General features: G+C 51.0%; 1 protein-coding gene across 11 annotated transcripts in view; it reads left to right on the plus strand.

The window, feature by feature from the left end:
• The window catches only part of RASAL2 (RAS protein activator like 2), a 188,798-nt gene that overhangs the window by 169,277 nt on the left and 6,278 nt on the right, over nucleotides 1–13,243 (plus strand). For 7 of the 11 annotated variants that reach the window (XM_042803368.1, XM_042803388.1, XM_042803381.1 and 4 more), the window contains 5 exons: nucleotides 1,039–1,238; nucleotides 2,178–3,039; nucleotides 7,383–7,517; nucleotides 8,955–9,157; nucleotides 9,535–9,622. In XM_042803368.1, coding sequence (XP_042659302.1) covers nucleotides 1,039–1,238; nucleotides 2,178–3,039; nucleotides 7,383–7,517; nucleotides 8,955–9,157; nucleotides 9,535–9,622 — 1,488 coding nt within the window. Of the gene's footprint in view, nucleotides 1–1,038; nucleotides 1,239–2,177; nucleotides 3,040–7,382; nucleotides 7,518–8,954; nucleotides 9,158–9,534; nucleotides 9,623–12,035; nucleotides 12,067–13,243 lie in introns of all 11 variants that reach the window. The other 4 variants (XM_042803382.1, XM_042803363.1, XM_042803369.1 and 1 more) reach the window with 2 other exon arrangements.

The following is a 13,243-nucleotide window of genomic DNA, read 5'->3' on the forward strand; positions in this document are numbered from 1 at the left end:
AGAGATTTTAATAGACACGGAAGAAGTGCTGTACGAAAGCGTCTGTAAAGAGACCTTCCTCTGGAGCCAAACTCCCTCAATACCTGCTTACGGGAAAAATAGGGATAGCTTTGAAAAGCGCATTGTCTTTGTAGCGGACTTTTACTTTCTTACAAACCTCCAGCACCTTCACCTTCCTCCTGCGGTCCCAAGAGCCTGAAGGTGCCCTGGAGATGATTATAACCAGCAGGGACCCGAAGCGGGGAGAAAGAGAAAGAGCCTGAACGAGCAGCCTTCCTTGCCAGAAGGTCAGCTGCTCTTACCCTAGGCCAGGCCAACACTGAGCTGACACGTAATTGAGCAAGCAGCTGCACCTTTAATCCCAGGCTGATGCGATACTGTTGAGGATCATCGATGTTTTCGTGTAGTTATTTTTCACTTTTAGGTAGGGAAGAATGCCTTAATTTTTGATAACAGGGTGCTACAGAAGGTGGCATCGGTGTAGGATGCCGAAAGCGAAAGGCTTATGAAATGAAAACCTTCCCTTTCCCCATCTCCCTCAACCCTTGCGATTCTCTCATGATCCCCCTGAATGCCGCATCCCCTTGTCTGTTGGCATGCGTTTCCTTTACCACGTGCCACCCTTTGCCTGGAAAGTTCCCCCCACCAGCTGAACCTGTAGTCTTCGAATGCCCTTTAATGAGTAGATACTGTAGTTTTCACTTTGACCTCACCCACCCTGGCCTTAGTTTGCTTTGCATGATAGTTTTGCATTGGAATGGCAATAGTTTTGTTTTATTGAGCATGATTTTTATTTTTGGGGGTCAATCCTAATTTCTTTTCTATTTCCTTTTCTTTCCTCAATGTCTGCTGCACCCCGTTTCGTCTCCTCCATCCATCTCGTCGCCGTGGTTACGCTGCTCCGTAACACTGCATTACGGTCCTGGCACACCCGCACACAACCACCCACCCTCCTTCCTTCCACCTCCACCCCTCCGCCTCTGTGCATCGTTATCAAAAAAAAACTGGCGGATGTCGCGGTGCTTGTTGTCCAATTAGGGTGAAAATTCCTTCCTACAGGCGACCGTGGCAAAACTGGGACCTCTTCCTCGTATTCTTGCCGATATCACCAAATCAATGACCAACCCTACGCCGATACAGCAGCAGCTGAGGCGTTTCACTGAGCACAGCTCTAGTCCCAACGTCAGTGGCAGTCTCTCCTCAGGGCTTCAGAAGATATTTGAGGACCCCACTGATGGGTATGTAACAGCCAGAGCTCGAGGGAAGACGTGGGATAAGGGGGTTGTTAAGCCTGGTAAGAGCCGAGTGCTCCCAAGCCCCGAGCGGCTGCCGGAGCGGGGAGGCTTGGGCCTCTGCCACGGGGAATACACGGCCCCGGTGAAGAGGTGCACAGGGTGGCACTGGGGACCCGAAGCTTTTTGACTTAGCCGGGACTCAAAGACATCTCTGGCAGTCAGTGACTTCAGCTGCTAAAAACCAGTTTTGCAATTCACCGCCGGTCCGGATGCAGAGTCAGCCGTAACGCTTCCTTCTGGCAATCAGGCCGCTTATTTACTGCTAATGAGAAAGCTGGGCTGTAGGTGGGACTTGTTACCGATGGAATGGCAAAAATAGCCCCTCCTCTGTTCGGGGGCGAAGCGTTTCTCACCCTCTAATAGGTGTTAATCTGGAGGGAAAAGCTGTGACACAGCTGCCAGAGAGCTTTGGATGCCGTGTAGTAGTTTTGGGGGTCCGAGGGCCGGTTTTGTCAGGTGGAAGTGTCGGCCCTCGGGGCTTACGCCGAGAGGGACAGGAGCCTTCACACGACTCCTGCTGAACGTTCAGGCCCCCACAGTACATAACGAGGCGAAGGGTTAAACGGGATCTGAACTGCTCCGAAATCTTGCTGGAGACAGGAGGGTCTAAGCGGGATTCGGTGGGAACAGTTTGCACTTCACCTGTGAAAAAAATAAAGATGAAGCACTTCTCGAATCAAACGCAATTCTCAAAGATAAGTGGTAATTAAGGAAGAGTGTGTTCTGACTTGAACACAAAGAGCTCATAAAAGGAAATCTGGTTCCTTGAAGCTTTCGGTTGCGGGTGGGGGGGTTAAATGAGGTAGAAGGGCTTCTCTCTGGGACTGATCTCTCAGGGTCACGGCTACTTAAAATTTAACCAAATTCCTTTCTGCTCCACAGTGACTTGCATAAGCTGAAGTCTCCAACCCAGGAAAATGTAGATGGATATTTTAGGGGCAAGACCTTACTGTTGGTTCAGCAGGCATCCACCCAGAGCATGACCTACTCGGATAAGGACGAAAGGGAAAGCCTCCTGCCCAACGGACGTAGCATCTCCCTCATGGACCTCCAGGACCCCCACACGGCTCACAGCGACCACGCTTCGATGATGCACGACGTGCCTTTGCGCCTGGCCGGCAGCCAGCTCTCCGTCACGCAGGTGGCCAACATCAAACAGCTGTGGGAAACTCAGAGCACGCCCCAGAGCGCTCCCCAGGTGAGAAGGCCTCTGCACCCGGCTTTGAACCAACAGGGCAGCCTCCAGCCCCTGTCCTTCCAGAACCCCGTTTACCACCTCAACAACCCGACCCCGCCGATGCCGAAGGCCTCCGTGGACTCCAGCCTGGAGAACCTGAGCACCGCCAGCTCCCGGAGCCGAAGCAACAGCGAAGACTTCAAACTCAGCGGCCCCAGCAACAGCAGCATGGAGGACTTCACCAAACGCAGCACGCAGAGCGAGGACTTCTCCCGGCGCCACCCGGGCCCGGATAAACCGGTCCCCATCGCGCTGCCCCGCCAAAACAGCAGCAGCCAAGCGCAGATCCGCAAAGTGGACCAAGGCGGGCTGGGCGCCCGGGCCAAGGCGCCGCAGTCCCTGCCGCACAGCGCTTCCCTGAGGAGCACCGGCAGCGTCTCGGGGGTGTCGGGGGCCGTGGCGACCGAAGCCCTGCAGAACGGGAGCCGCTCCCGGCAGCAGTCCTCCTCCTCCAGAGAGAGCCCTGTCCCGAAGGTGCGGGCAATTCAGAGGCAGCAGACGCAGCAGGTAAGGAGAGGGAGGCTTTTTTCCACGTTTGGCTGACCGCGCTGCGGTGGCCTCCGAAGCTTTTTGACCGTTGAGGAGAATCGAGAGCACCGGCACTTAAGCAGGCGACCCGTAGCCACTGTAAGGAGCAGCCGTGCTTGTTACCCGGACGAGCTTGGCAAGCCTAGCTTGCCTATTATTTTGGGATGGGTTTGGACTAGATTTAAAAAAAAAAAAAAAATAAAATAAAATTAAAAAAATCTTTTCCATTTACAAAAGTAGCAGCAAGCCTGCCGACAGAAACAAAACTTGAAAATTTCCCCCGATTAAAAAAAAAAAAAAAAAAAATAGAGGCAGCTTGGTTCCAAATTGTAGTTAAGATTGCCACGCGAGACTGCATTTGCCCTGTGGTGCTAATTTAGAAGCATAGCTACCTAAGACCAGAGAAGTAAACAAAGGTAAAACATCATACAATAAACTGCTGCCAAAAGAATAAATAAGCGCAGTTGTCTTTAAGCGTGGGGAAATCTATATTTCACCATGATGCGACAATCTGTTGCTGGTTCCCAAATAAATGCTGCTTTTTCATTAACCATCCTCAACTATGAATGACGCAAACGCTTTCTGGAAGGGACTGTTTCTATGTACCCAGTTTTAATGCACGTTATCAGTTGTTCATAGGCGACTGTAAATCAGGACTTTCCTGTCAAAAAGCCAACATTCCTTTACCTCAGAGAAAAAAAAAAAGGAGGGGTGTGGGGAAATCCTGTTGTGATTTGCTGTGTATGAAAATCTTTTCCTAATTAATGCTAAAGAGAAAATGAGCATTTAAATGCTTGCCACTACAGCGGAGGTAGAAAATGTCACGATCTGGAGGTCGGAGGGAGGGTGGTTGTTTTGAGAAGTGTCGCTTTAGTGCATACGGACTTGGCAGCAGGGCGGGATGAGGCTTTGGGAGGCAACACCTGCGCTATCCCTCGGGGTTCTTTTCTTCCGTGGTCACCGTCAAGGTAAACACCGTCACGTTTGATTTACCTTACCTAGCGCAGAAGGAAGTTTTGGGTTTTTTTTTTTTTTTTGAGCTGCTGCTTTCCGCAAGACCTTCTAGACCCGCACGCAGGCACGAGCCAGGACTTTCAGTCCGGAAAGTCGCGGCCCGTGGGGCTGAGGCTGCGCCGTGCTGCCGGCGAGGCCACCTCCGCAAGGAACCTCCCTGCCCCGCCGGCAAAACCGCTGGAGAGGCCGGGGGGGGCGGGGGGGGCGGGGGGGGGAGGAAGGCTTTTTGGCTCGTAAGGTAAAGCCGACAGAAGAGCTTAGCTGCCGGCGTGAGCCCCTGCTCTGCCCAGGGTTTTACTGGTGCCCCTGTTGGTGTAGCTTCCTTGGCAAGCTCCTGAGCGTTACAGTCGGCAGGAGGAAGATCTGGGTGATACCTGGGAACCCAGGAGCGGTCGGCTTCAAAACTGCTTTGATACCTCGGGTTTATTAAAGTGCGAGGAGATCAGAAACACTGAAGCACAAAGCAAAGCTTAATATGCCAAGTTAGTAACGCCAAAAAAAAAAAAAAAAAAAGCAATTGCATACTGTTTGAAGTGCGTGCGTTTGTGTCCTCCTCTGGAGCGGGTGTCCTACGTCTGGGCCTAGAGGCGCCGAGAGGTGAAGCGCACTGACTACAACTAGGCCTAGTGTGGAGGTGTAGCAGATCTTTAGGCCAGTAACAAGGATAAATTTGAAGGATAAACTCCCTTTGCAGTTCTCGGGCATCCAGTGTGAACCGGTATTGTACGATTTGCTGAGTTTTATTGTGTGGTTCTGTGCAGTGTCCTAGCCAGAATCCCCGGGGAGCCTGTGCCGTTCCTCGGGGCTTGTTACGGGAAGTGCCCACACAAATACGCAAAGGAGGTTTTACTTTGAAGGAGCTGGGGTAAGGAGGGGAAAGCACAGGTGGTGCATCTCCAGCCTTCGCGCGTACACCTCACACGGGTGGCTTCATTTACAAGAAACATTCAGTTAGCTGTTTGCAAACCCCCTGGCTCTTCTCATCTTAAATCGCTCATTACCCGACTGCCCCCAAGTTACCTTTGCTTGTTTAGCATCAAAGGGACTGGCTCAGGCTTCCCTCTTCTCCAGTTCCTTTTACGTTCAGCTTCACGGAGGCCCGCGACTGTGACTGCCTTCAGGGCAGTCTCCTTCCCACCTCTTGCAGGTGATGTGCATCTACTTATTTTTCCATTCTACTTTCCGCACTAATTGTTTCCACTGGCTTCATTAGAGTACTTGCTCCTACTTTATGCGGAGAAATCAATTTGTTCTTTCCTTCCCCTCACCCTTGAGAAATGTCTTGAAGTGTGCCAAATCGAGCGGCCAGAATTTTTTTTGAGGCAAATTCCATTGCATCCTTTTAATTGCAAATCGTGTTGTGGAATTCTGTTCTTATTTTTTAAAAGAAAAAGAGAAAAGAGAAGTTGGGCATGTTCTTTCTGGGCATGTTCTTTCTAGGCATGCTTTGTGGGCGTTATAATTATTAGACTCTGTTCTCTACAAGCCCCGTTTGTTTCTGAATATAGAGTTAGGCCCTTTGTTTGCTGGGAGAGGTCACTTTTTGCCTTCCATTTCCACTTAGTAAGTAGGTGGGAACAGAAATGTCAGTGTGTTCCTCTGGAAGAGAGGCAAAGAGGGGAATAAATACGTGTTCCTAGCAGGCTTTTTCTTTTTCCCCCTTTATTAGAGTATAACTCATAACCCATTAGCATGTGAAGTACTTGCCATCCGCTTGGCCTTTGTAGGCTTTCTGAGTTTGGCTGAAAATATTCTGTCCTACAGCTTGCAAGGTTGTTTGGCACGGTGTGCTGCTGATCAGCAGTCTGTTACAAGGCTGGTGATGCAGTTTAGTCAGCCTTCAGCTATCTTGGTCCTCCATACCTCCAGTGGACCGGTGACACTGTTCATCCATAGCTGTTCCTGATTCCTCCAGCAGTTCCTAGAGGCGAAGGATTTACCTCCGAGAAGAGCCCGTCGGTGGTAGAGCCACACACAGTTCATAGTCTCCCTTGCTACGGCTGCCTGACAGCAGATTCCATCCCAAAAGTGCAACTAAGGAGCCTTGCCAGGTTGTCTCGCTGCACTCAAAAAAGGCAACTAGCCTTTCTGCTGTGAAGATGTCCTTTTCGCGAAAGGGCCTCCGCCTAAACCTGGGGATTTTTGCCTTTTTTTCCTACTCCTTTCCTTTCCCTTTATACCCATCCTTGCTGGGGCTTCTTCCCGTGCTGGAGTCTTCAGGGCAGCAAATCCTCTGGCCGGAGCTGGCGTAGGATGAGCGCAGCACTCGCCGGCCCTGACCTCGTCAACAAGAGAAGCAGAAACGGAGGTTGGCGCGATCCCTCGCCTGACCCGTGTAAAGAAGCTGTTACTCCCCCATAACGAGCTCCCCACCGAAATCGAGACCAAAACCCCCCTGCCAGGGAGCACATTTCACTTTTGGTACGACACTGAAGCGAGGCACTGAGCTGAAGAGCAGCTTGAGCCCAAAAAGAAGCTACAGTTGAGGGGGGTGGGGAGGTTGATCTTTCGCATTTCTCAAAAAGTTAAGACAGCGTTGCTCTTTCAGGGATAATGATGCTAATTCCTGTGGTTATAAACTTGCCTTTGTCCACGAAAATTGCTTGGAATCTGTAGCCAGCCATATTTTCCCCAGCCGGGCAGAGAGTTTCTTGTTTCTTTTCTTGGCTTCCTTTTCAGATTCCCTTAAAGAGGGTAGCCTCTGCTGGTGTTTTACGGTTCTCCCCGTAAGCGCTGCTGGCCCTGGCTTCCTTTCACAGCCCTGCCCGGGTGTGCACGCCGCAGTAGACCACCTAAACCTGCCAGGCACTACACCGATAATGTTACACCTCCTTGGCACTTCTTAAGTACTGCTGTGCTGTTTCAGCCCAGTCCCCTGCTGCAAAGTCTGTCTGCAGCCTGGCTGGGAGGGCTGCTCCCGAGTGACGCTCCTCGGTGCTCCGAAGAAGCCCCTCTGTCCTACCTGCAAGCCAAGCGTTGTCGTTTTCTTTGTGAGAGAAATGGCCGGTCGAGAAAGCCTTACTGAGGGTCTGGCAGAGGGGAGAGGTGGATGTGAGCAGGATTTGGAAACAAGAACTTTTTTCAGGGAGAAGCTCACTTAGAGAGGAAGAAAAATATCTGGTTTAGAGGGACTCAAGTGCGTGCTGTGGTCCAAAGGCACCAGAGGATGAAGTATCTCCGCAGGAGGTTTCGGTGATCCTTTGGGACCGACAGATTTACGGTCGTTTTTCTCCTCCAAATAAACTGGATTTTAGAGCTGATTTGTATGTAACCTCTCTGAAGAATGCTTACAGGTATCTCTGCTCCAGGTTCAGTCCCCCGTGGACTCTGCCACGATGTCCCCGGTGGAAAGGACGGCTGCGTGGGTTCTCAATAATGGCCAGTACGAAGAAGTAGAGGAGGACGCGGAGCAGAATGCAGATGAAGGCAAGCACGCCGAGAAGGTAGGCTTTGCGGGGCGTGCAGCCGCCTCGAGGGCTGCCAGCGAGCCCTGCCCACCCCGCGGCCCCGTGCAGAGCCGCGCTCGGGCCCTGCCGCGGCGGAGCCGCGCGTCCCGCCCCAGGTTGTGTCGGCACAGCTCCCTGCTGTGCGTGCGGGCGCACCCCTGCGGTACGGCATCCCGCACTAGGGGTTCAGCCACAGGCAGGCTGCAGCACGTCAAAGGGGCTGCAGGCTGACGTAGCTGAGGGGTTGTACGTCGCAGGCTGGTGTTTGGCACTTGGGTGCATCGTGAGTCACGCTGCCCAAGTGCATTCGATCCTGCTCGAGTCGTTATTTTTTACGGAAACACTATAGCTACAGCATGCTGCCATTTTTGTCTGCCTGCAAAACATTTTAGTGATCGTTAAACTCCCTTAAAAAAAAAAAAAAATAAAATCGCGATTGTTAACCTGACTGGGTATAGCTTAGGATAGGCTAAGTGATTGTCCAAGGCTCTGTAAATGCAATTCAATCTTCATCAGTAATTGCATTCAGATTTTGTCTTGGGCTTCACCTGAGACAAATGCCTGTCAGCTGGGTAGTACAGTATTTCTAGGCTCCACAGAAACATCCGTGATCATTTTTTTTAAAGCATATTTATTTTCAGGAGTAGATACCGTTTTTCCAAACAGTTAGATCTGTATGCTGCTACGGTGGTGAAGTTTAGTAAGAGGTTTGGTATTTTGAGAAGGCAGGGAGCGAGGAGGAGTACATGTGGTGGACAAGAAGCAGGAAAGTGGGATTATTAGGAAAGCTGAATGAAGCCAAAGCAAAGTGGAATACGTTGAGATTCACTGCACTATGTCAGAAGTGATTGTCCACAGAGATAGTAAGTAGAACAAAACCTTGGCCAAGTAAACTTTACAGGCTCTGTTCTGTAGTGAATTATTTGCTCTGTCTTGGTACGTGGTTTCGTGCCTTGATTAGGTCCTGAAGAATGAGTTAGCTGGGTCTCACACCGGTCCGTTCTGTAAGTTTGGCCACCCCAGGACATCAGGACATTTTTACAGTTCAGCGCTATTAGCAGCTTCTGTCTGGGAACTGTTTGAGTAACTGGGTACTGGTAACTGGGGACGTGACCGGTCAGGGCTGAGGAGCCGTGTCACAGCCCTCTGACTGCTTAAGTTGTGCTACAGAAAGAAATCCTGCAGTGTGGGAACTGCTCGGTGCCCAGTGGGATCCTCTATGCCCCTTGGCTCTGGTTGCCCACAGTTGTTTGCTTGTCATTTCCTTTACTTCTCTCAGTTTATTTTTTCACGATGATAAAAAAAAAAAAAAAAAAAAAAACAAAAAAACCCAAACCAATGTCCTCCTCTGAGTGGGAGCAGAAGATCATAGCGATCTGATCTCTTCCTCCTTCCTCCACGTCTGATTCTTTCCTTCTTTCCTTGAACCTGCAGTACGAACAAGAGATAGCGAAGCTGAAGGAGCGCCTGAAGGTGTCAAGTCGCCGGCTGGAGGAATATGAGCGGCGGCTCCTGGTGCAAGAGCAGCAAATGCAGAAGCTGCTGATGGAGTACAAGTCTAGGCTGGAAGACAGCGAGGAGAGACTGCGCAGGCAACAGGAGGAGAAGGACAGCCAGATGAAAAGTATCATCAGCAGGTGAGGCTCGGGAAAGGTTGGGGCTGCGCGGGACAAGCGGCCTCCCTGTGTCGTGTGTTCCCTTCGACGCTACAGGAGGTGGCTGCGCGGGCTTCTTGACTTCTCTGGGCTGGTACCGTCCCGCTTCGTTTGGGATCTGTACTCAAGGCAGTAGTTTTTCAGAGCAGTTGCGTTTTTGGCGATGTCCGTTTTGAGAATAACAAGGTTTAGGCAATTGGGAGTGTCAGATGGATCGATCAGCTTTTCCGCGGGCAGCAGAATTCTTCTCTTGCAGAGCCAGGACCGATCAGAGGAGTCAAACCAACAGGCTGGCGTGCCTGAAACACTCTGGAATAGTATTAAACTGTCCTGATTTTGTATGTCTTTTTGCTCATCAGACTCATGGCAGTGGAAGAGGAGCTGAAGAAGGATCATGCAGAGATGCAAGCTGTCATCGACGCAAAGCAGAAGATTATTGATGCACAGGTAAGGAGCTCAGGATCTCCCAGAACCAAGTGTTCTGTGTGTAGAACCCGTTACTCTCCCCTATCCTCCCGCCCCAGCATCGTTACCTAGCTCCCAAGCCAGCACTAGCCCACGGTGCTGCACGTGTGACTTACTGCTTTCTAGGAGAGAATTGGGGTTTTTCAATTAATAAAGACTGTGCTGTCTGACACGAGGCCTTGAGACAGCCTGACAGCAAATCCCAGGAGTGGTCACTTCTCCCAAAGCTTTTCTACTCTGTGAGGTCCCGGGAGGGGTGAAGGGGTAGCGGGGCGGTGCGCTGGTCCGAGTGTGGGCCGGGGAAGTCTGGAAGAACTGTGCCTCATCCCAGCATAGCGTAATTGCCATGTGCATGCATCTCAGCTGTGCGAGCTAAGAGCATGGCTTGGAACGTTGGAGTCCAGAAAAGAGTCTGCTTTGCAATGGAGCATCGCCCTGCGTAACGTGGCATTTCACCCCATCCGAGTGCCCACGCCAGCCCCGGAGAAACGCCCCCCCCCTTTGCCACGAAGTGCAACCCGAGGTAGCTGCGGGAAGCGGGACCCCGTGGGCAGTGCACGTGGGTGTGTTGCGTTGGGATCGGCTCAGCTTTTCTTCGGTGTCTGTGCTGATCCCAGAGAGCAAAGCTTGTACGGCAGAACCCGAGCCTGGTTTGATACCTGCCCGCCGTGTTACGTTTGTGGTATTGGCGTTTGGAAGGTATCCTTCCTGCTTCTGGGGCTTTGCAGTCGTTCCAGCTGTAAACTTGCCTTGATAGATAATCTTAAGGTGATGACCTCTTTCAGGAATAGCCCAAGTTGCTTCAGAAAGTTGTTTCCCTGCACAAAGAGTGGCGGGGGGGAGGGAGGGGGAGGCTCAGTTGAACATTGTTGAAGATGGTACCGGTGTATTAGAATATAGGCAAAAGTGAGTGCAAAAGAGCATGCCCTGCCCGTTTTTTTCCTGTTGAATGGCCATCACTAACAGAAATGTTTGAGCTCACGTGGGACTGTAGGGCAAACACAAAGTAGAAAAAAGTTGTGTTTTTTTAAAGCCTGGTAACCCTGGGAGTATATTTGTAGCGGATTTCTTTGTGATGTTTGGAAAAGTTCTGGTTTTCCTGCTGCCTCTGCCCGTTTTCCCGCAGTTCTTCGGAAAGACTGTTCATGAAAGCTCACGGATTTTTGGATCCGTGCCCTCTAATCTAAATAAATCACTCGCGTACAATAGCGTGGCACTTCTGTTACCTAGCCTTGCAGAATGAAAATAAAATCCTTCTGGAATGACACCATATTATAGTTCCTAGTTATTGGGCAAGATGCTCTACATGGAGACCCCAGTGTAGTCACCCTTTCTAGACGCAGCTGAAGATTAAATCCTTTCTGTGAGGACTTGCACTCAAAATGCAAAGTGGGAGAGGGCGGGGCTGGAGAATGAACAGGGAGGTAGTCAGTCGCTGAATTTTTTTATTTTCTTGGTGGTGGAGGAGCAGTGCAGCAGCCTCCAGCCCGATCAAGGATTATGGCAGGTGGGGGGCCAGGGCAGAATTTGAACGAGCTGGGCCATTTTTTGGAGATAGGCAGAGGCAGGGCACCTTGCTGTTCCCCACTGATGGGATGGCAGCTCATCCGAACAGCAGCCTGGTTTCTGAAGGAGGTGATGCCTTTCTCATCTGCCTCGAGAAAGCGGAGGGGGGCACCGAGCAAACTCGCGGAGGGTGATTTTTGGAGGGGAGGATTTGAGAGATCCTGACTGAATAAGAAACTTGCCCTTCCCTTTGCTGCCTGCCTCTTGCCACGAGGCTCTCGGCCGCGGTGTGAGGCTGTGGGCTAGCAGGGCCAGGAGTGGCCCAGCCTGATCCCTCGGGGCTGGGACGGTGCGGTCCTTGATCCCACTTGATCAGACGAGGCATCATCTGCTTGGGCATCGGCAGACCTGAGCTGCTTCGGGGTCAGCCGGCTCGTGGGGGAGGCTTAGATGTCACTGCCCTTTCGTGGGTACCTGAGCAGAAGAGGAAGCTGGTGAAAGATTGAGGAGAGGCACACCAGAGGAGCCCGAGCGTTCGCTGGGTTCTGTAGCAAACCCTCTTAAGTTGCGCTGGGAAGATTTTTCTTAGCCCGTGATTGGTTTGGCAAAGGGATATAGCGGTGGCTGGAAGCGAGAAGGCCTTTTTGTCTGTGAGGTTTATGGAGTGGAGGTGGAACCTGGCTTATCACACCACGCTTTTCAAGGTTTTGCCCTTTGCTGTCGTGGTCGGGGCAGCCTTGGGCCAGCCCCGGGCAGCGCCGCCGGCTCCGGGCCCCCCGGCCGAGCAGGGGCCACGTCTGCCTGAGCTCGCTCCTCGGAGCGGCGGAGCTGCAAAGAGCGCTAGCCCAGTTGCTATTGCAAGTGACATCTCCGCTGTGTTAAATTACAGGTCATAAATGGGGATGAGATAATTCCAACAGGCAAGTAAACCCAATCAGTTCTCTAGCTGAGCAGTTCCCAGTCCTGGCCCGGTGCACTGACCTCCTACCCATTCCAGCTCCTCCCGCTCCCCGCGCCCAATTCACCTGGGTTAGAGACATGTCTGTTAGATCGTATTTTCCTCTGAGTGAGAAGATGCCTCTGCTCACCGAGCTCATGCTTTTAAGATTGATTTTTTCCCAGTGTAGACTTCCAGCTGTTTTGCAAACTGGCACGGCGAGCGCCCCTCAGTGCCAGGAAATAACCAGCCTTTCATTTTTAACCCTTTGGAAAGCTACATTCTTCAGAAAGAAATTTTAATTTTAAATTGTATATTCCAGGTGACAGTTCATCTGAGGAGGAGGAGCTTTAACTTGCTGAAGAACACATTTCTGCTCAGGCAGTTGTGTTTTGCAGGATTCCTTTCAGTATGGGAGGAAAGGCTAAGGCCTTTAACTCCTCCGTTGTCCGTTCTCCTTACTCACGTTGACTGGATCAGGGCAAGTGCCGGGGCAGGCTCTTTGTTGATTCCTCCTCCACTTGCTCTGCTACACGGAGCTTGGTCTCTTCAGGGCTGGGGTAGAAGCAGGACTTAAATTCTGCTTTGTTTTTGCACCCTACCACTTACCCCTGCGGGGAAACCCGCTGAGAAAAGCAAGCATTACTTGATTGCCGATGTGCCACACAGCTGATGAGCTGGGATCTAAATCTCAAGGGGCTGTTGCAGAACATAGGTCTCCTGAGCGATACGTCTGAACTATCCCTTAATGTTTGTGCCTTCTGTGCAGCGTTTTTCCTTCCATTTCGTTTCTCAGTGGGCTGGACTGGGAAGAGTTCCTGCATGCAGCTTTTTTCATTCAAGTCAATTAGACATTTTTCCTTCTCAAAGAAAAAAAGCCAATTGGCTGGTAGCATCGAGAGCATATTTACCTTTTGCCATCTCTGTTGCTGCTTTGTGTGGCTGCATTTTTTTTTTTTTATATTTTTTTTTATTATTTTTTGAGGGAAGATGAAAATTGTCATTTCTAATAGCGCCACCAACTCTTTGGCTTGACCCTCCAGTGCTTTATCCCACTGCAGATAACCGAGCTGTTAGTAGGCTGGGTTTTGTTGATGGGTTTTTTTATTATTATTATTTTTTTTAATATATATATATATATAAATTTAGTACACACATCC

Source organism: Tyto alba, unplaced genomic scaffold, assembly GCF_018691265.1.
Source record: "Tyto alba isolate M040663 unplaced genomic scaffold, T.alba_DEE_v4.0 Super-Scaffold_1000006, whole genome shotgun sequence".
NCBI lineage: Eukaryota > Metazoa > Chordata > Aves > Strigiformes > Tytonidae > Tyto > Tyto alba.